The sequence below is a fragment of the Tupaia chinensis genome, unplaced genomic scaffold, assembly GCF_000334495.1.
Source record: "Tupaia chinensis unplaced genomic scaffold, TupChi_1.0 Scaffold140218_1, whole genome shotgun sequence".
Taxonomy (NCBI): Eukaryota; Metazoa; Chordata; class Mammalia; order Scandentia; family Tupaiidae; genus Tupaia; species Tupaia belangeri.
The window spans coordinates 862,876-884,090 of NW_006200097.1; the positions used below are offsets into that span (position 1 = coordinate 862,876).

General features: G+C 38.6%; 1 protein-coding gene across 1 annotated transcript in view; it reads right to left on the minus strand.

The window, feature by feature from the left end:
* Positions 1-218: 218 nt before the first annotated feature.
* The window catches only part of MRE11 (MRE11 double strand break repair nuclease), a 56,309-nt gene continuing 35,312 nt past the window's right edge, over positions 219-21,215 (minus strand). Inside the window, exons 13-20 of the mRNA XM_014593321.2 lie at positions 20,482-20,655; positions 16,749-16,811; positions 11,683-11,902; positions 8,773-8,853; positions 6,606-6,664; positions 5,280-5,347; positions 2,616-2,697; positions 219-707 (exon numbers count right to left, since the gene is read on the minus strand). Coding sequence (XP_014448807.1) covers positions 651-707; positions 2,616-2,697; positions 5,280-5,347; positions 6,606-6,664; positions 8,773-8,853; positions 11,683-11,902; positions 16,749-16,811; positions 20,482-20,655 — 804 coding nt within the window. The 3' untranslated portion in view covers positions 219-650. The remainder of the gene's footprint in view (positions 708-2,615; positions 2,698-5,279; positions 5,348-6,605; positions 6,665-8,772; positions 8,854-11,682; positions 11,903-16,748; positions 16,812-20,481; positions 20,656-21,215) is intronic.

Genomic DNA, 21,215 nt, shown 5'->3' on the forward strand with positions numbered 1-21,215 from the left:
ATAATGGCTATGTCGCTGGACTCCCATGTAGTCGACTGAGGTTCGAGTCCCAGACCCGGTGGCTTAAACTCACGCTGGGCACATGTACGTGCATGCCGAAGATCTTAAGAGGAAAATGGAGGAGAAGGTATTGTGGTGTGGCCATCCCCCTGGGGGGGGGGGCTTGCTTTCTGTCTGTCTCTGTCTTTCTGGTAAGCGCACATGCCCTAGAGCAAAAACCTCCCCCCAAAAAACAAAAAGATATTGACAAAGTCTCTATACAAATATATATAATGGTAGATTTACTTTAATCCTTAATTAAGAATGGTATTTAAAGTTCTTACTCAATAAGACACATAGTTACATATATAGGGAAAATAATATTCTAAATTTTATAGAGGATCTCAAGTAATGGTGACAACGAGATTAAAAAATAGGAAGAACCAAATGCTATTATATATGTCCTTGGGGGGAAATTTCTTAAGTAATAGAGTCGTGTTCTAGAAGTGATATTCAAAAATATAAATTCTTATACATTAGTTTCTATTAGGTCTTTTTCGAATACTTCAGTTAACAGCAATTCTTAAAAAAACCTTTAACTGTAAACTCTTAGCTTGCAATATTTTCATTTTTAAATGTATCTTTAAAATTTCTTAGTGCCATTAAATGTATTATCTTCTGTTTCTTCTTAAAGAACTAATGTTCATAAAAGGATCATCGTCGTCCTCCTGCAATGACATACAAACACTGTATAAGTGATTGTTCCATGCTTCCCTGATATAAGACCAAAATTCTTACCGGCAAAGTACCTGAGTCACTTTCTCCTTTCACATAGATAAAGTAGGTTTTACTTTCCTATTCCTTTAAAAATGTGAAACATAAAAGTTCAATTAAATTCTTAGCACACATTAACAATAAAAATGTATCCTGCTATATATACGTGTGTGTGTATTACACACCTACAATATTTGCTACATGCATTTCCCTCAATTATTAGTCTTAACAAAGGCAAATAAGGTACAGCAAGCCAGGAAAAAAAAAAAATCATTCATTTCTGTTAGGTTTTTGAACAGGTTTTTTCCCCCCATTTATATATTTTTTTAAGAATTATTTTATTTACCTTTATTTATTTATTTTAATTTGTCCAGAGAGGGACACAGTAAGAGACAGAGAGAAGGAAAGTGAGAAAGCAAGCTAGGTTTGTGACTTGAATGGAGGTTGGTCACGTGGGAGTCCAGTGCCCCTAGCTACCATACCACCTGCCAGCCCCTCCCCCATTTACACTTTAATCTGGTTGTATCTACTGCTCCTGAAATTCAGAGTCAAAAAGCAATGAAGCCACATGGAAAAGATCCAACTTAGAAACAGCTGTAATTCTTATGTTCCATTACCATTCAGCTAGAAATAGCTACTCTCAGACTGGTGCAAGAAACAACTAGCAAGCAATTTTCCAAATACTTTTTTGAAAAAAGCAGTATTTCAAGAGTTTCCATGTTGCTAGGCTTATAGAGTATATGCTTGGTACAAAGAAACAGGAATTTCAGATATTAAGTATGAGTTTAGCGTAAAAACAACTAACCTCAGATATGTCCAAATTATATAATTTGATGAAGATAAAATGAAATGGATAATCTTAAATATTCCATAAAAATTTTAAAATAAAGCTAATTTGTAAATAAATTTTGATTTATCTTTCTTCAAAGATATTAATAAGAAATTATTTGATGTTAGGTTTATTGATGGCATTAACACAGTCAAATGTTAGCTAACATAACCATATCTAATGAGAAATGGATTCCTTGAGAAATGTAAATTCATTTCATTTATGGACTAATTTTCTGTTATGATCAGAGAAAGAATTTGTCAACAAGATATAAATTCAAACTGAAGTCTAACCTAATTTGCTAATAGTTTTTTGCAGTTAATATGAACTAGTATACGCATTTTTTTTCTTTCCTTCTTTTTTTGTTTTTTTTGAGAGATTTTTGCTATAGGGTATGTGTACTTGCCAGAGAGAAAGCAAGCAAGAAGAACTCAGCCCCCCGGGGGGTGGTCACACTGCAATTCCCTCTCCTCCATTCTCCTCTCTGGATCTTCGGCATGTATGCACGTGTGCCAGGCGTGAGTAAATGACGTATTTTAAAAATCTGAAGTCTGGGACTAGCAGATGGCATAATGGTTACGTTGCTGGACTCTCAAATAGTCAACTGAGGTTCAAGTCCTGGACCCAGCAGCTTAAACTCACAACAGGCACATGTGCATACAGCCCAAAATCCCAAGAGGAGAATGGAGAAGAGATTGCAGTGTGCCCATTCCCCCTAGGGGGTGATGGGATGATTTCTTGCTTGCTCTCTGTCTCTCCAGCATGCACATGCCCTTTATAGCAAAAATCTCTCTCAAAATAAATAAATAAATAAATAAAAAATAAGAAAACTGAAGGCCTTTCATAGCTAAGGTAACTGTACTGATGGGCATTCAACAGATGCTACTTACTTACTCCCGAATATTAATTATAGTTCAAAAGAAGGTTATCAAACTGTTTTGAAAAGTAATTTTTTAGCAAAGAACTACCAGTCCCTATTTAAATTCTATAAACAGTTAAAAATGAATGAAAATCTAACAATTTTCTTTATTACCTCATCTGATTCAAAATTGACTCCTTTAGCTGTCTGGCTCTGGGACATGTGTTTGCTGGATGATGTAGCTGAATACCTGAGACTAAAAAAAAAGAGAGAGAAAAGAAAAATAAATAACTGAAGACAACAAAATAGAGAAGTCATCAAAAGTACATTTCTACCTGAATTTTTCAATCTCATAGCAGCAACAAATAAAAATAATATACAATTCCCTTCAATCTACATTGGAGCCCATAAAACCTTAATGGTGAGGAAAAGGGCTCTAGAAACAGGGTGCCCAGTGCCACTGCTCTTTCTTGCTTTTCTCGGTTCCCTCAATGCCTCTAAACACATCTGTGATCACCAGCTCACATGTCACCTACCTTCACTGTGTTGAAGATCCTTCCTGGAAGACTTAGGCACTTCTCTTAGATTTCATTGCATTTGAATAAAACATTTCCTTTGGTGGACTGATAATTAGCATGCCACTAGGTATAAGTTCCTTGGGGGGAGGGAAGATTTCTTTCATCTTTCTATCCTCAGGAGCAGCAGCTTGTTTAAGGGTCTACTGAGTGGTTGAGGATCTATGCTTACCAACCTAACCAACATGACCCTTAACGCACACAGAGCATATATTCTCAGTGGGGTCAACATCACAGCCAAGGAACAAAGCTTGGTCCCAGGTGGAGGAATGGGGTGAAAAATACCGGTATTTATTCTCTCAAGGTCAATCTTATCCGATGTAATTTCATTCTTTAGTATTTAACTCTTTTTGCTAGGCGGAAATTGAATTAAAAATGTTATTTTTTGGGACCAGCAGTTGGCATAATGGCTATGTCGCTGGACTCCCATGTAGTCGACCGCGGTTTGCATCCCGGACCCGGTGGCTTAAAACTCACGCCGGGCGCGTGTGAGTGCATGCCCAAGATCCCGAGAGGAGAACGGAGGAGAAGGGATCGCGGCGTGGCCATCCCCCCTGGGGGGGGATTTCTTGCTTTCTGTCTGTCTCTCTGTTTCTCTCTGTCTGGCTGGCAAGAGCCCAGGCCCTATAGCAAAAAAAAAAAACCTCTCAAAAAAAAAGTTATTTTTCTCCTCAAGTAATAAAATAAGTTATGATCATATAATAAAAAAGCTTGAGAAACAATAATGTAAAGGGTTTCCCCTCAACATCGTCTCATTTTTATGACTCTTCTTCTTGCCAGTGTTCTCAGTTGAGATCAGCACCTTCCACCCTGTAAGCCAAGTAATTCCTATCTCTAAAACCTCAGGCAAATTTTACTTCCTCTATGAAGCTTTTTTTCTTCGACCATAGCCCACATTATGTGTTCCTTTTGGCAAAGGCCCATAAGCACTCATCCTTATGGGTCCTTATCATAAAATTTCAACGTAATTATATACTGATGCAATCATCCCCGTAATGGATTTGAATGTGTTCATCTCTCCCTTCCATTACAATTTAAGCTGCCTAAAGGCAGTAACCATATTAAACATTTGTTATGTTCCCCATCAGACCAAATATAAATATCAAACAGAAAATAGACATGTAAAAAGAGGATTATTATTTTAAGTAGGAATTTTCATTAATTGCATTTCAGTTAAGCAGTGTTCACCCAAAATGTTGTCACATAAAAGAAAATGGTAACACTCAAGCCAAGCTGAGTGGCAACAGGAAAAACCACAAAGCACAGGAAGAACACATCAGTACTTGAAAGGCACTGAGTCTGTGTGATCCTTTTTGGTGCACAGGGCAGCATTATTTGTAATTAAGTATACGAAAATAATAACAATAACAGAAATCTTAAATCAAGTATACCAAAATGCAAATTATTTTTTGTTAATGGGGGAAAACACAGTCTTCCATCAAGAAAAAATCACTGGGTAATAAAGACAAAATGGAAGAAATTATAGGTTATTTAAATTTTCAAAGAAAATATTAGCAATGGGGCCAGCAGATGGCATAGTGGTTAAGGCACTGGATTCCCAAGTGGCTGACTGTGGTTCAAGTTTGGGACCCGACAGCTTGAAACTCACGCTAAGCACATGTAAGTGCGTGCTCAAAATCCTCAGAGGAGAATGGAGAAGGGATTGCAGTGTGGCCATTCCTCCACTGGGAGGTGATTTCTCACCTTCTGTCTCTGTCTCTCTGTCTCTCTGGTAAGCACATATGCCCTATAGCAAAAATCTCTATAAAAATAAATAAATAAATAAATAAATAAATAAATACTTGCAATGATGCCAGTGACTCCATGAATTAGCCCTTGGTCTTTTTCTTTATATCTATATACTTTACTAGTTGGAAGTAAATGCGTTAAATTTCTATGGGACAGAAATAAGTAAAACTGTAAAATTCAAGATAAACTTTAAAAAAATTTTTGAATGCTTTTTCTTTCTTTTTCTTATAATTTTTCAGAGGGTGCATGCACTCATCAGAGAGAGACAGAGAGGGAGAGGGAAAAAGCACCCCCAACCCCCAGTGGAGTATAATCACAATGCAATCCCCTTTCCTCCATTTCTCCCATCCTGTTGGGATTTGGGGCACACAAGCACATGTGCCCAGTATGTTTTTAAACTGTTGGGTCTGGGACTCAAACTACACAGTCGACCATGAAGGATTCAGCTCCCTTAACCAGCAGGCTACAGAATGACCACTGAATGTTTCTCTTAGCTGGAAGTTGCTGCACCTACTTTTGTTTTGTCTTTGAAGTGGTAGGCAAAATGTCATCTTCCACATCCGATTCATCCACCTCAATCGCCTGAGGAAGAAAACAACACAACGAATAGTTTTTGTGAAACACCTGAATAAAAAGAAATAACTGAATCTCCTCAAAGTGTTTTTTTAAGAAAATATATACAAAAAGCTACAAAAAAGGAAGGCAGAAACCATGTAAGCAATAACCATTAATACTAAAATTCTGCATGGCCTCCTTCAATGTCCTTCTTATTCACAAACAGCACTCTCTACTACGTGGCTAGCTCATGTCTCTCCTGCCATCACAGGAGCCTGGGCACCTAGAGCGATACACAGGTGGACTGGTCATGATGCGCACAGCCCACTGTAGACCATGCCCTGTGATCTTCTTGGGTTCTGATGAAAAGTTACACCTTCAGGGTGCCACCTCCACTTGAAAGTGAGACAGTGGACCATATGAGATGTACTGGACAACCTTCTATTACACTTCTCTCTGTTTAATACAATCTGTTAGAGTTAATACCTAATAAAGCTATTTCTGATTCTTGAGTCTATCATACAAATTACTAACTGCTCCTCCACATTTAGTGTTATCTTGACACTTGATATACACATTTCCTGCATCTTCATCTAATTGAATTACAGATAAGGGTGAAGCCAAGAACAAAATTCTGAAAGAACCGCACCTGAGGCTAACATTGCTGCTAAACATCCTTTAGTACACAGAACATTCTTCACAACAAAGAACCTGGTTCAAAATGTCAATAGCGCCACTGCTCAGTGACACAAGGGAAGGGTGTCGACTAGGGAGTTAAGATAGACAGGTTTGGAGAGTGAGGTTAAGAGGTGAGTGAAGCCCATACTGGGTTCCTTTCAGAATCCAAAGGAAGAGCAGGAGGCCGAAATTAAATCCACAGCAGAGCAGAGATCCTCAGACTCCCACCTGTTAGTCTGGCTTGAGTTCTAACATCAGCCATCAAGGCACATGCTAGAGTATTATGAGAGTTTAAGTAATAAAAGGAACCCAGGTGAAAATAAAACCTCTGAATGCACTCAACGCGCTTTCCATGCAGTACTGTTATCCTTAAAAACATTACTGTATACTTAACATTTACGGATTTCTAATAAAATGGACGATTTTTTTTAAACAAAGAGAAACAACCACCAAAACCCAAATTTTAGAACCTTTAGTTTAGAAAAGTGAAATTCTTTCTCACCTCAATGCTCCTTCTTTTACTTACTTTGTAAATCAAAGAACTGTCCATTCATAGTGCAAGAAACATACATTATTAAAATTCAACTATAAAACTTTTTTTTCTTACCTCTGAGTAATTTTTAGTAGCAACATTTCGGGAGGGCTGCTGTCTTGTAGATTTAAAGGCTAGAATGAAAAAGATAAATCACCCATTATGTCAGTCTTAAAATAATTCAGAAAAATATGTACATTCTTTAGCTGAAGGTTTCCTAGGTCCTTTCAGTATACACTCATGATGACTAAAAACATATAATTTTTTAAAATCTGAAGGCAGATGGAATTTTATGTTCAAAGAACTTAATACCTACCTGTCAATCTCACGACATCTCAGCTTATTCGTATATAGTAAGTAGTGTTTATAAATACACCCACGTACCAACAATATCTTATAGAAAAATATCTGCAAGTTTATAAAGTCTGATCATCTAACCAACTAAACTATAAGCATATTGAAGGTAAGTGTCCCAACCCCTTCCTTCTTCATAGTCAGTGATTCAGTTTCCTGTGGCTGTAGAATCATTAGGAGTGATGATATTCAAAAAGGGGCCTTCTCATTTTACTCTACCTTATAGCCATGTTCATACCTAAGAAATATACAGAGGGGAATTCTGAAGACTGCGTAGCTGTCATTTCATGATAAGACTTTCCTTTGGATTCTTTTGTTTGTTTGTTTTATAAACTTGCTTAGAAACTTGAAAGTTTAGTTAATCCTTTATCTTTCCCTTTCCCCCTAAGCACAAAAATTACGATAACTCTCAAACACCTGAAGTTTGTTTTCTCCTAGCTTACAAGTTTGCTACTATGAAAATTATCTCCTCTCAAACCATCCCAAACTAAACAAGGAGGCAAGACAAGACATGACAGAGGATTTCAAAGGCCAAACACTGAAAGAATCCTGCAAAATCCAAAAATTCTAGTAGCCAGAAAACCTCAGGAATCTTTCTACCTATCCTAAATGCTCATACTTCCTATTCTAGGTTCTATCCTCTATCTTGTGATGTCTGAGAAGAGAGATGAAAGGCTGAGAGCTCTTATCTTCCCTACTCAATTACTGCTTTTCTCATACCCTACTCTACTAAAAAGACTAGGCAGGGCCACCAGATACAAAAGCCAACGAGCATGATGCTTTTAAAGAGTACTTCTGCTCAATATTTACTAACTGAATCCTCAAACTCTGAGATCCTTGAAGATAAGAACTTTTCTTTTTATCTTTAATAGACAAGAAAAACATGAATATGGGGGCAGTAAGTAGCATGGTGGTTAAGGTGCTGGACTCCCACATGGCTGACTTATGGTTCAAGTCCCAGACCTGATGGTTTGCTTTCTCTTTCCCTCTCTTTCTCCCTGTCTCTCGGTCTCTCTCTGGTGAACATATGTACCCTACAGCAAGTTTAAAAAATAATAATAAATAAAATGAAGTAATTCTTTTTTAAAAAGATAAATATGTATTTATGAAATAAATGTATCACAAAAATAAGTACTATGTTTTGTTAGACTACAATATAAAAGGTCTTCAAAAAGTTCATGGTAGATAGTTATTATGAGGAAACTACATATGAGTAGCCAGTTTTCTTCTGAACGATCATATATAGTTGCTATCCTCAAATACAGCTCATGTGACTTCTCTATACTGACAGCAGAGAACAACAGAAGCAATATGAGAAAATGTTAAACAGCATAGTAAGAGGTAGTGTCTCTCTCCTTTGATTACTGTTGGCATATTGACTATCTTACATCTATGCCTTTGTGATCTCTTAGTTAAAGGGAAATCATAATTAAATTTGCCTAAAAACAAGAAATTATAAAAACAGGGGTTCAATTGCTCTGATGTTGGCAAAGAGTTTTTAAAGAATAATTAAGGACCCAGCAGGTGGCATGGAGGTTAAAGTGCTACATCCCACATGACCAACCCTGGCTTGAGTCCTGGACATGGCAGCTTGAAAATCATGCCAGGTGCATTGTGTATGCATGCCCAAAATCCTGAGAGCAGAATGGAAGAGAAGTTATTGTGCTGTGTCCATTCCTCTGGGGGGTGCTTTCTCATTTTTCCTTTCTCTGTCTCTTTTTAGCAAGTATACTGCCCTATGGCAAACAAACAAGTGTAATTTATCCTTTAATCCTAACAACCCTTTTAACTCCCCAGCAAGGACAATACAAACAAATGAGGTTACCTACAGGGATTTCATTGGTGTTCCTATATGGGCATTTATAAATAACTTGTGGTGTATACTTACCATCTATAATGGACATATTTCTAGATGTTGACACAGTGGCCTTTGAGCTCCTGCCACGAGTAGAAGTCTCCAGACCAGCACCTGCCATCAGAATAACAAGCAGTCAGGGACCAGCAGTTAGAGTAATGGCTATGTCATCGAACTCCCATGTAGTCAACCGTGGTTTGAGTCCCAGACCCAGTGGCTTAAACTCATGCCAGGTGCATGGGTGTGCATGCCCAAGATCCTGAGAGGAGAATGGAGGAGACGGGATTGCAACGTGGCCATCCCCACTGGGGGGTGATTTCTCACTTTCTGTCTCTCTGGCGAACGCACATGCCCTATAGCAAAAATCTCCCCCCCCAAAAAAAATAAGAGAATAACACATAGTAAATACATAATTCCATCAGCAGCTAAGTCTTTTTCACATAACACAAAAATGAAAGCTAAATAAAGTACATCAAAACAGTTTATTTGTAAAAAGCCAACACCATACAAGAGAAGAAATACCTAGAGCCTGATAAATCAATTTTCAGGGACTCTTTTTTTAGGCCATATTCAGTTTATATTTGAGAAAAATATAAATGTCAGGATAATAGAAATAATCATCATTACAAGATGGATATTTCTCTCCCTACATATTTTTAGACTAAATTGTCATTCATTTTCCAGCTTAAATATTTAATGAAAAACAATTTAAAGTATCCAAGGGTGGGGGAAGGGTTATATAATGGGTCAGTCAAGAAGTCACTGGATGCCCATTTTCTTTTATTTATTTATTTATTTTTTCCTATAGGGCGTGTGTGCTCGCCAGAAAGACAGAGAGAGACAGAGAGACAGAAAGTGAGAAATCACCCCCCAGGGGGATGGCCACACTGCAATCCCTTCTCCTCCATTCTCCCCTCAGGATCTTGGGCACACATGCACACGCGCCCGGCATGAGTTTAAGCTCCCAGGTCCAAGACTCGAACTTTGTCAACTACATGGGAGTCCAACGACATAGCCATTACGATAACTGTTGGTCCCTGGATGCTGATTTTTTATAGTTGGGATAACTCAATGAAAATGGTATCACACTAAATACAATAGTGACAATTAAGGCCAATGAATGGTTTTAGAAATCAGATTGTTTTGGGTAGTTATCCTTTTTAAACAAATTTTATAAAGTTCACTTTATAAGCATGCAGGTGTTTGTATCTTATACCAGTAACAAGAATTTTTTTTTTATAATATTCCATTTCTACTTTCATACATATGTATACATATATATATATATATGTTTTTTATCCCATGTTTGACCCTCTGCCCTTTCCCCCTCTCCCATTACACTATCTCTGCTATATACAGTTGTCTTCCAGAGGAGTTTTGAAAATGTGATACATGCAAGTAAAGGGAGAGGGGCCACGAGTTTAAAGTTTTTAACAATAGGGAACATAGATTCCATTCAAGGTTGGATCAAGGGTGGGTCTCGTGCAGTTCTGCAATTGTAGGTGAGTCTCCATGGAATACAGTTTTAGGAAAGCGGTTCTGGTAAGCAGAGATGATTATCAGTTGATGCGGCACAGCAGCCATCTTGTGATTAGCGGGAATGGTGTTGTGGGGATCTGCAGCGTGAGTTATCCTCGGGTATCTGGCTTCCTTAAGAATGGTAGAGTAGTTCTTGTTTTTCCCTGAGGTAATGCAAGGCTGGTAACCATCATCTTCTCACTGTCCATAGGTAGAGAAAATCCTCCTATACAATATATTTCTCAATTGGTTAAAGACAGCTAAAGTTTCTTTCTGTTGCTTATAGTTGCAAGTTCTTAATCCATTTTTTCGGCTTCAGTTTGCCGCCTGTGGCTGGTGGCCACGCGCAGGCCCGGGGGCCACGCGCAGGCCCGGCGACCACACTCAGGCCCGCAGGCGCAGGCCCGGCGAGGCAGCGGACCGCGGAGCAGAGCCCCAGCCAAGCAGGGTGGGGGGGGGCGCTCAGGCACCGCCGCAGCCGCCGTGCAGGGCCCCACAAGAATATTTTTGATCCACGGTTTTCTTACTGCTGCCAATGGCCTTCACTATCCATTTGTATTTGCCTATTACGTTGTATGTGTGAGAGAGCATGACATTAAATGTACCCAAAAGTCAATGTGTGAAAAACACAGTAAAGCTTTTAAAAAGCACACATTAAGAACATTTAAAACTTACACCAGCTGGGGAACTGGTAGTTAAGGTGGTGGGATCCCACAAGGTTGATAGTATGGTTTGAGCGCTGAACCTTGTGGTTTGAAAAACACACCAAGTGCATGTGTGAGTGTGCCCAAAATCCCAAAAGGAGGGAGAGATGGAGGAGAAAGGACTGTGGTGTGACCATTCCCCACGGGGGTGGTGGTGGTGGTGGTGTTACTATTACATTCCCTCTCTTCCTCACTCTCTCTTTATCACCCATAAGCACCTGTGTCCTCTGGAAAAACTTAAAAACAAGTAAAACTCTATATGGACATGTGGCCATACAAGATTCATTTACAAATAGGTACATATCAGACTTCATTAAAGACTGTCTTTGTGGGGCCCACAGATGGTGGTTAAAGCACTGGATCCTACATGGCCAGCTCCAAGGCTTGAGTCCTGGACCCAGGAGTTTGAGAATAATGATGGGCACATGCACGTGCATGCCCAAAATCCCAAGAAGAGAATGGAGAAGGGATTGCGGCATGGCCATTGCCCATAGTGAATGATTTCTCACTTTCCTTCCTTCTCTCTCTGGTGAGTGCATGAGCTCTATAGTAAAAACTTATAAGAAAAGAAAAACAGTCTTTGTGCATTATAATAATATATCTTTAAACAATTGTACTTTAGAAGTGAAAACTCTTAACTAAATTCTGACAACAAAATACAATCCAATACTTCCCACTCAACTGCCAATTCTGAACAAGCAGAACACAGTATATAGCTAACCTCTTCCTCTTTGAGACGCTCCTCTTGATGCTGAATTCTGCCCTCTCCCTCCTCTTCGGCCTCGGCCTCGGCCTCTTCCTCTGTTGGCTGCTGCTGAGATGCTGTCATCAGAGTCATCAGCCTCCTGTTCGGCAAAATCTATACTCATAAGGTCTTCAGCACTAAAGGCAGAAGCGGAGTCCTCTGACTGAGATCTGAGGGCTCTGGCCCTATTCATAGCCTGAACAGGGGGAAAAAGGAGAAAAGTGCACACGAGTAGATAATGAGCACCCACATTATTAATTTAGTCATTCACCTGAATACTTAATATTGTCAAACTTTACAATATTAGTTTTCACTAATCATGCTATAAAAATGTAAAGGAGAACCTCTTCCCATCAAATTCAAATGCATATTATTTATCCGGTCAATCCATAATATTACCAGTAAAATGAGACCTTTTGAAAAGTTTTACCAAGAAAAGTAGTATTTCACATAACAAACTTTCTGAACTGGAAGGAATATTGGAAATCACCCCTACATCAACATTACATTTGTAAGAGATCAGCAGTATTTGAGCTGCCTTTTTTGTTTGTTAGTTTGTTTTTGGAGAGGTTTTTGCTATAGGGCATGTGCATGCACCAGAAAGACAGACAGAGACAGAGAAACAGAAAGTGAGAAATCATCCCCAAGGGGGATGGCCACGCCGCAATCCCTTCTCCTCCAGTCTCCTCTCAGGATCTTGGGCACACATACACATGCACCTGGCGTAAGTTTAAGCCACAACTGGCGCAGGGCAGCAAACCACGGTCGGCTACATGGGAATCCAGCAACATAGCCATTATGCCAACTGCTGGTCCCTGAGCTACTTTTTTTAGAACAGGCTCCCAATACATACAAGAAAAAAATTTACAAAAGTAGCTGTTATCACTGGGTGGCAAACTTTTAAAGTGTTTTTAAATTTTTTTTTAGTCTTTTTAATTTTTTTAATAGATTTTGCTGTAGACAAGGGAGACAGACAATGAGAGAGAAAGTGAAGAATCACCCCCCCGGGGGGGATGTCCAAGCTGCAATCCTTTCTCCTCCATTCTCCTTCCAGAATCTTGGACATGCAAGTACATGTGCCCACACACACGTGAGTTTCAAGCCACCAGGTCCAGGACTCAAACCACAGTCAACCACTTGGGAGTCCAGTGACATAACTGGTACACTATCTGCTGGCCCCTTCTCTTATTCTTGAATATTGCCAAGTTTCTACAAGATACTTCTTCTAAAATATTGCTTCTGTAACCAGAAAAACAGAAGAAATAATCGCTTATAAATATGTGATATAAACTATTAAGTACAACATATCAATTAAAGGTCTAAGAAAGAATAAAAACCTTAGGACCAAGAATATGCCACAAATTTTTTTCTTAAGAGATTTTTGCTATAGGGTATGTGTGCTCGTCAGAGAGACAAAAAGTGAGAAATCACCCCCTAGCGGAATGGCCACGCTGCCATCCCTTTCCCTTTATTCTACTTTTGGGATTTTGGGTGCACACACATACACACCTAGCATGAGTTTTGAGGTTTTTGTTTTTTTTGGTATTTTTTTGAGAGGTTTTTACAATAGGACACATGCGCTTGCCAGAAGGACAGAGGGAGACAGAGAGACAGAAAGCGAGAAATCACCCCCCAGGGGGGATAGCCACACCACAATCCCTTCTCCTCCATTCTCCTCTTGGGATCTTGGGCATGCACACATACATGCCCAGTGTGAGTTTAAGCCGTCAGGTCTGGGACTCGAACTGCAGTTGGATACATGGGAGTCCAGCGACACAACCATTATGCTAACTGCTGGTCCCTCTGGCATGAGTTTTAAGCCGTGGAGTCTGGGGCTTGAACTGCAGTTGACTACATGGGAGTATAGTGACATAACCGATCCACCATCTGCTGGTCCCAATGCAATAAATTTTTATTTTGATAATAAGTCATTAAGAAAAGTTTAAGACTTGATATTCTAACTCTAAAATAAATACAGATTTTCTGATTAACAACAGAAAAAAGCAGCTCAGCTTTACTAATTTATAAATATTTCCTGGAGAAATGTCTATTATTCAAGTCCTTTGCCCATTTAAAACATTGTTTTTGTTATTGTTGTTATTGTCCAATTCTAGAAAATATTAAACATATATTCTGGATATTAATCCCTTTTTTTAAAAATAGGTTTTTGCTATAGGGCGCGTGTGTTCGCCAGACAGAGAGAGAGAGACAGAGAGACAGAAAGCGAGAAATCGCCCCCCAGGGGGGATGGCCATGCCACAATCCCTTCTCCTCCATTCTCCTCTCGGGATCTTGGGCACACATGCACATGCACCCAGCGTGAGCTTAAGCCACCAGGTTCAGGATGCAAACCGTGGTTGACTACGTGGGAGTCCAGCGACATAGCCATTACACTAACTGCTGGTCCCCCAGATATTAATCTCTTAACAGACACTTGATTCATAAATATCTTCTTCCATTCTGTTGGTTGTCATTTCACTCTGTTTGATAATTTCTGCATGGCATTAAGTTCAGAAAGAAACTATCTCAAATTCAGACAGAACATAACAAATCAGATGCCAGGTATACCAAGAACTATGGATTAGACTAAGAATAGTTTTTTATATTTTAAAGAGCTATTTTTTAAAAGTACATATGATAGAGACTATACATAGCCTGCAAAGCCTAATAGTTACTGTTTGGCTCTTTGTTTAAATGAGAATTTACAATTAAAGAAAAGACTTGAGAGTTTTTCCATGTAAACAAGAGACTTTAAAGCATATTTTTTTTTCTCTAAATGAAAAGGCTAATACTTTTGTTTGTTTACTTACATACTCTCACTGAGAGCAAGAATACAAATATACATGTCTATAGGAGGGGAGAAAGGTTTTTGACAAGGTCTGACATGTTTCCTCCTACCCCAGCCTCCTAGCTAGGGAGAACCACATGCAGCTTCAGCCACTGCACAGCAACACCCTCCCACGTGAACCGCTTTAAAGCATGGTACTGGGATTCAAATTCTGAACTAAATGATTCTGTAAAGCTATGAATTACAGCTTGGTAAATTGCCAAACTCTATTACTCAAGTTCTAACTGGTATGCTGAAAATGAAGAATTCATAACATCTTACAGCAGGCTGAAAATTAGCTAAAGAATCCTGATCACCGGCAAAAATCTTATGATAGAAATGAAACCCAGAACTCATAAAATACATTCTTCTGGAAAACTCCTATTTAAAACCTGTCAAATTATTTCTTTCCTTATATAAAATGTTAACTCTTATTATTTTAAAAGATTAATGAAAAAGGCTCTTCAAGTATAAAGGACTCATTATGAAGAAATATTTCTGTAATCTTTTAAAGTGAAAGGGTTAATCAAGTTTAAGCCAGATGATTCAGAATTAGGAATTATTTCTTTCTGGGAATTCATTCTTGCCATTTGGCAAACTATCTATTTTTATTTTAAAGTACCCTCTGGGGACCAGCAGGTAGCTTGGTGGTTAAGGTGCTGGACACTCCCACATGGTCAACCATGGTTTGAGTCCCGGACCTGGTGGCTTGGTTTTTCTCTCTCTCTTTCTCTCTCTCTCTCTCTCTCTGTCCATCTCTGGTCAAATTAAAAACAAATGAATGAATAAATAAAATTAAATAAAAATACTTGAAAAAAAGTACCTTCTAAGATAAACAAATATAATAAATGTGGTATGGAATCTTTAACCCATAGCTTCTTTCCCTTAGCTTCTAAAAAACAACCTATAAAAAGTATAGCAGTTGCATCTGTGCATATTGTCAACAGTGATTTCTTTTCCCTTTTTTTTAAACACAGATTTTTGCTATAGGACACGTGTGCTTGGCAGAGAGACAGAATGAAAGAAATCACCCCCAGGGGGATTACCATGCTGCAATTCCTTCTCCTCCACTCTCCTCTCAAGATTTTGGGCACGCACAAACATGTGCCAGGCAGGAGCTTCAAGTCACCAGATCCAGGATTTGAAGTACAGTCGACCATGTGGGAATCCAGAACCATAACCATTATGCCACCTGCTCACTCTGAACAGTGACTTTGATGTGCTATACGACAGTTCTAGAACTTTCTAGTTTCTATCCATTCATTGGCCAGCATTGATTAATATTAATCTAAAATTTTGGTAAGACATGAGATGGTGGAAAAGTGTATACCTGGGAGGCAGAAACATGTGCAAATTATAGCCCTACCATGTGACCTTGAGTCACTTGTAAAATGGGAACTTAGTGTAAACAGGCCAAAAGCATTCTATAAATTCTTTATATATGTCTCTTATTCACTAAATTGAGAAAACTTGTGGACATAAACCACACCTTTCATATTTGTATTCCTAATATAAATGTCTAACCCATAACAGGTACTATGCAAAAAAGTCTGCTGAATGAAAGCAACTGAGGCAAAACCAATTAGAAGAAGAATTTATAAAATATATTTTAAATATTAGATAGCAGTCATAAAACACTAAGGAGATTTAGAAAATAAAATATATTTCAATCATGAAATAACCAAGTACCAGAGGCCTAATAGCTAAGTAGACAGTTGCTAACTTACAGTTCCTAATCTGTAAAAAGACTTAGAAAGTGGTGATGATGATACTTGAGCTACTTTTAACATTTTAAAACAGACCATAGAAACTATTTACCCATGGTAATATGATGGGCCAATATGATGGGCCAATCACTACGTTCCTTCTTTTTTGCTCAGAAAAATATCAGCTCAGTAGGGTAATATTTGCACATTATACTGATAAGATGCTCTGACAGCAATTAAATAGCATTTTGAATAATAAGTGCTCTTGTTGTATATACTCCCCCACACACACACAATTAAATAAGATTTAGACAAGAGCAAAAGAAAAGAAAAGTCAACAAGCAGAATATTAGGTTGAACTGAAATAAATCAAAGACGGTTATTATCAGAAAACCCTTGCTCACTCCTACCCACCATACTTATGGACTGACTCTTCTAAATAGACCTACCAGTTATTCTAGTTTAACAAACTGACATGTAAGCATAGTCATTTACAATGGAAAATTTACCTCTCGAACTTCGTCGTCTTCTTCATTAGTATTTTTTTGTCTGCTTTCTCTAAAACGACGTACCTGGATCATAGCAGAGGAAATTACAAACATGTTGCTTACTCCAGATAGCAAACACAGAACATGCTATAATTTATTAAGAAATGCTTTCTATTATTACATAAAACTTGGAAATTTATACTTTGTCTCACAAAAGTTCAAAGAAAGCATATTCTTCCAGTAACTTACATAAAAATTTAAGAAATGTAGCCTGAAAACAAAACAAAACAAACACTGACCTTAGGCAAAATTTTATTACCTGCTGCCAAAATGTTCCAAGTCACTGAAAAATGATCTAGCAGACTGCAACGGAAAAAAATTCTAGTATCCTATGGGCATTATGCTTCAGTAGCACAATTAAAAACAAAAACCTCTCTTATATTTACAAGGCTTGAGATATTTATCACATTGTTCAAATCACTCTTGTGCCCCTGCTACAAGAAATCCTAAAGGCTCTCTGAATGGTATCTGAAGTGAGTAGGCCCCTAAAGACCCACTCCTATCAATAGTCAACTCACTACTCATTGTTTGCTGACCATGGTCCTGGTATGGAGCACGAGGGATTTTTTTATAGTTCTTCTCACAAAGCTCTTACAGTTATGTAGTTACAGATAAGCTCACTTATTCAATAATCTGTTCAGCACACATACACTGAGAGCACTGTTATGATTCAGAAGGGGGGTGGTAGGAGAATTCAGGAATGATCATTTTATAGGAAAATGACATAGTGTATAACAGTGCTGTAGGTGGTATGCAGCACACCACAAGTGCTACGTCATTCCCAGAAGAGAAATGAGAGCCAGAGTGAAAACACTGAGCAGGCACGATGAGTCAGGCAGTACTCTGAGGACTTTCTATGTATTACTAATTCTTTTATCCTCACCACAACCTTGAAGGAGATTCTATTATTATCTTCATTATAACAGATGAGGAAACTGAGGTGCGGAGAGGTTAGATGAATTGCTGATGTGTACACAGCAAATAAAGCTTCTGATTTTGAACAGAGGTGGTTTGGGCAGAGTCCATATTCCTCACCAACATGCTATGCACATAACTTAAACACACACACAGACACACACAGTGCCTCAGGAGTCATGACGTCACTCCAGGTGGACATGGTCATACTTCCTTTTTGACACTACCTAAGAATTCTACCCATGCTACAAATTAACAATCTCAACACATCCAAAGTCATAGAGTGAATGACTTTAGACTGCTGTATCTCTGGAAGTACTTGGCACTGAATAATATCAGTTTACACATTGGCATCGTAAGTTTTCAAGAGAACCATGTTAACTGAAAAGCACTAAAATGAAAGCCACAGGGAATGAGTTTTTAAAATAATGTTCCTTTGGGACTAGCAGACAGTGTAATGGTTAAACTGCCGGACTCCCACGTAGTCAACCACAATTCGAGTCCTGGACCTGGTAGCATAAAACTCATGCTGGGTGCATGTACATACATGCCCAAAATCCTGAGAGGAGGATGGAGGAGAAAGAATTGAGGCATGGCCTTTCCCAGAGGAGGGGGGTGATTTCTTACTTTCTGTCTCTCTGGCCAGCACACGTGCCCTACAGAAAAAACCTCTAAAAACTAAATAAATTTTGAAAAATAAATAAAAGGTTGTTTTGTTCTTCTCCTTAGGAGTAATTTGGAAAATACAAAAAAAATCATTCCCCTATAATCCAATTACCTGAACATAATTGTTGATAACATATTTGAACTATTTTCTTTATTTACATGCGTACATATGTTTGTATATAAAATTAAAAGGTAAGGATTATGTTGTACACAGTTTTGTATCTTTGGGAATCTTTTCCTGCTTCACACTATATTGGAGATATTTTTCCATGTTCTCTAAAAATTTAATTTCTTTTTTTTTTTTTGGAGAGGTTTTTGATATAGAGTGTGTACACTCACCAGAAAGACAGAGACAGAAGCGAGAAATCAACCCTCAGGAGGACGGCCATGCCACAATCCCTTCTCCTCTTTTCTCCTCTGGGGATCTTGGGCACGCATGCACACGTGCTCGGTCTGAGTTTAAGCCACCAGATCCGGGACTTGAACCACGGTCAACTACATGGGAGTCCAGTGACACAGCCATTATGCCAACTGCTAGTCTCTAAAAATGTAATTTTTAATAGCTGCACAGAATTACATATTGTGTATGTGCCAACACTGACTGTTCCAAATGATTTCCAATTATGCCCCACTGTGGCTAACACTAAGATAAATTACTCCATACACAAATCTCTAACTCACTATTTTCTTGGAAAAAATTTCCAAGGCCGAGTTAAAGGCTAAATCTTCCTAAGTCTCTTACACACACTGCCAAAATGCTGTTCAGTCAAACTGCTCTAATCTAATGTAATACTCCTAACAGCAGTGTATTAAACATCACTTGCCTCAAATTGCTGCCAGTTTGACAAATAAAAAACACATTTGAGTTTTTTTATTATTCTAAGCTAAACACCATTTTCATTTGTTTATTAGCCATTTATATTTCACGAACCACCTATTCATGTCTTTTGTTCATTATTCTATTGAAATGTCTAATTTTAAAATTTGCATAAGTTCCTTAACATTACTTTAAGAATACTGACCTTTTTCCTACCCACATACAAATATTTTCTCCATGTCAATACCTTTCATTTTGTAACTTGACAATTTGACATGCAAACATTTAAAATTTTTATGCAGTCAAACCTAAAGAGCTTTTCATCAGCGCCAGCAGGTGGCATACTGGTTAAGGCACTGAACTCCGACATGGCCCACAAGAGTTTGAGTCCTGGATCTGGCAGCTTGTACAATCATGCCCAGTGTGTCTGTGTGCATGCCCAAAATCCCAGAAGGGGAGTGAAGAAGGAGAGATTGCAGCATGGACATCCCCTGGGGGATGGTGGTGGGGGGGTGTTGATTTCACACCCTTCTCTGTCTCTCTCCAGCAAGAGCATGTGCCCTATGGCAAAAACAAAAACAAAAAACGGATTTTCAACTGTGATTCTTCTACTGCTTTTACTATTTAAGAGAATGCATTTTCCAGATGAAATTCCCAATAAAAACTTATTTAAAATTTGAAATAAGCAGGAATTTTTATTCTGTAAAATTAATTTTAAAGCATTTTCAGAATCTTCAAGAAGAGGTATTATCTATGAGGAACAAAATCAATGCTTATTTGGGACCAACTATATGAAAAGACTCTATTCTAGGCACCTTCTAGACATTTCCTAATTTAATTCTCATTTTATTATTTCTTTTTTTTTGGAGAGATTTTTTTTGCTATAGAGCGCGTGTGCACACCAGACAGACAGAGACAGAAAGACAGAAAGCGAGGAGAGACAGAGAGACAGAAAGCGAGAAATCACCCCCCCAGAGGGAATGGTCACGCTGCAATCCCTTCTCCTCCATTCTCCTCTCGGGATCTTGGGCATGCACGCACACGTGCCCAACGTGAGTTCTAAGCCACCAGGCCCGGGACACGAACCACGGTCGACTACGTGGGAGTCCAGCGACATAGCCATTACGCTAACTGCTGGTTCCCTCATTTTATTATTTCTGTCTTATAGATGAGAAAACAAAACAATCAGAGATGTTAAGTAGTGGTTTAACATGTAAAAAAAACAAAAAAAATCTCAGATCTACTCTTAAGGAAACACCACCTAAGCAGACTTGGACACCCAAACTAGTTATTCACCTCTTCATCGATTTTATCTTCTAGGGCATCAATATGACGTTCCTTAAGAAATCGCTGTGTTTTTTCCAATTGGTATTTCACTAATTCCTCAATGGCGTCTTTCTCTTCCTTGTCCACAAATTCTTGTACTGCTTCTCCCATCCCTCTTTCAGTAAGCAGAGAGAGCTGCACATTCTGTAAGAGAGAGAGAAAAATCACTGAATGCAAAAATTCTATCTATTCCTATAAAATGATTATGTATCAGCAAGGTAATTTACAGAATAATGTTATCAGGAAAAAAGGACAACAACATGAACTAGTCATTGAAAGGGGAAAAAAAAAAACCCTCAAAATGATGGCCAGTATGTAACCCACTAATAAATATTAGGGACCAAAAAAAGCAAAATCAAACCAAGGGAAGAGGGGAGAGTACAACACAAGTGAAAATGCAGGGACCTAAGTGGCTGGGAAAGAGAGTCCAAAAATGGCAGCTGACTGATTAGTGGACATTAGGTTAAACAGTGACATTAGGTTAAACAGGGGGATGCAGAATAATGGCCCCTAAATAAAGGTCCGCATCTTAATCTCTGGGACCTGAGAACATGTTAAGTGGCAAAGGGAAATTAAGGCTGCAGATTCTATGAAGGTTGCTAACCAGCTGACTGTAAAACAGGGAAACCACTGGGGACTCTCAGGTGGGCCCACAGTAATCACAGGCTCCTAAAAGGCGCCAGAGTAGGAGCCAGAGGGAGAGA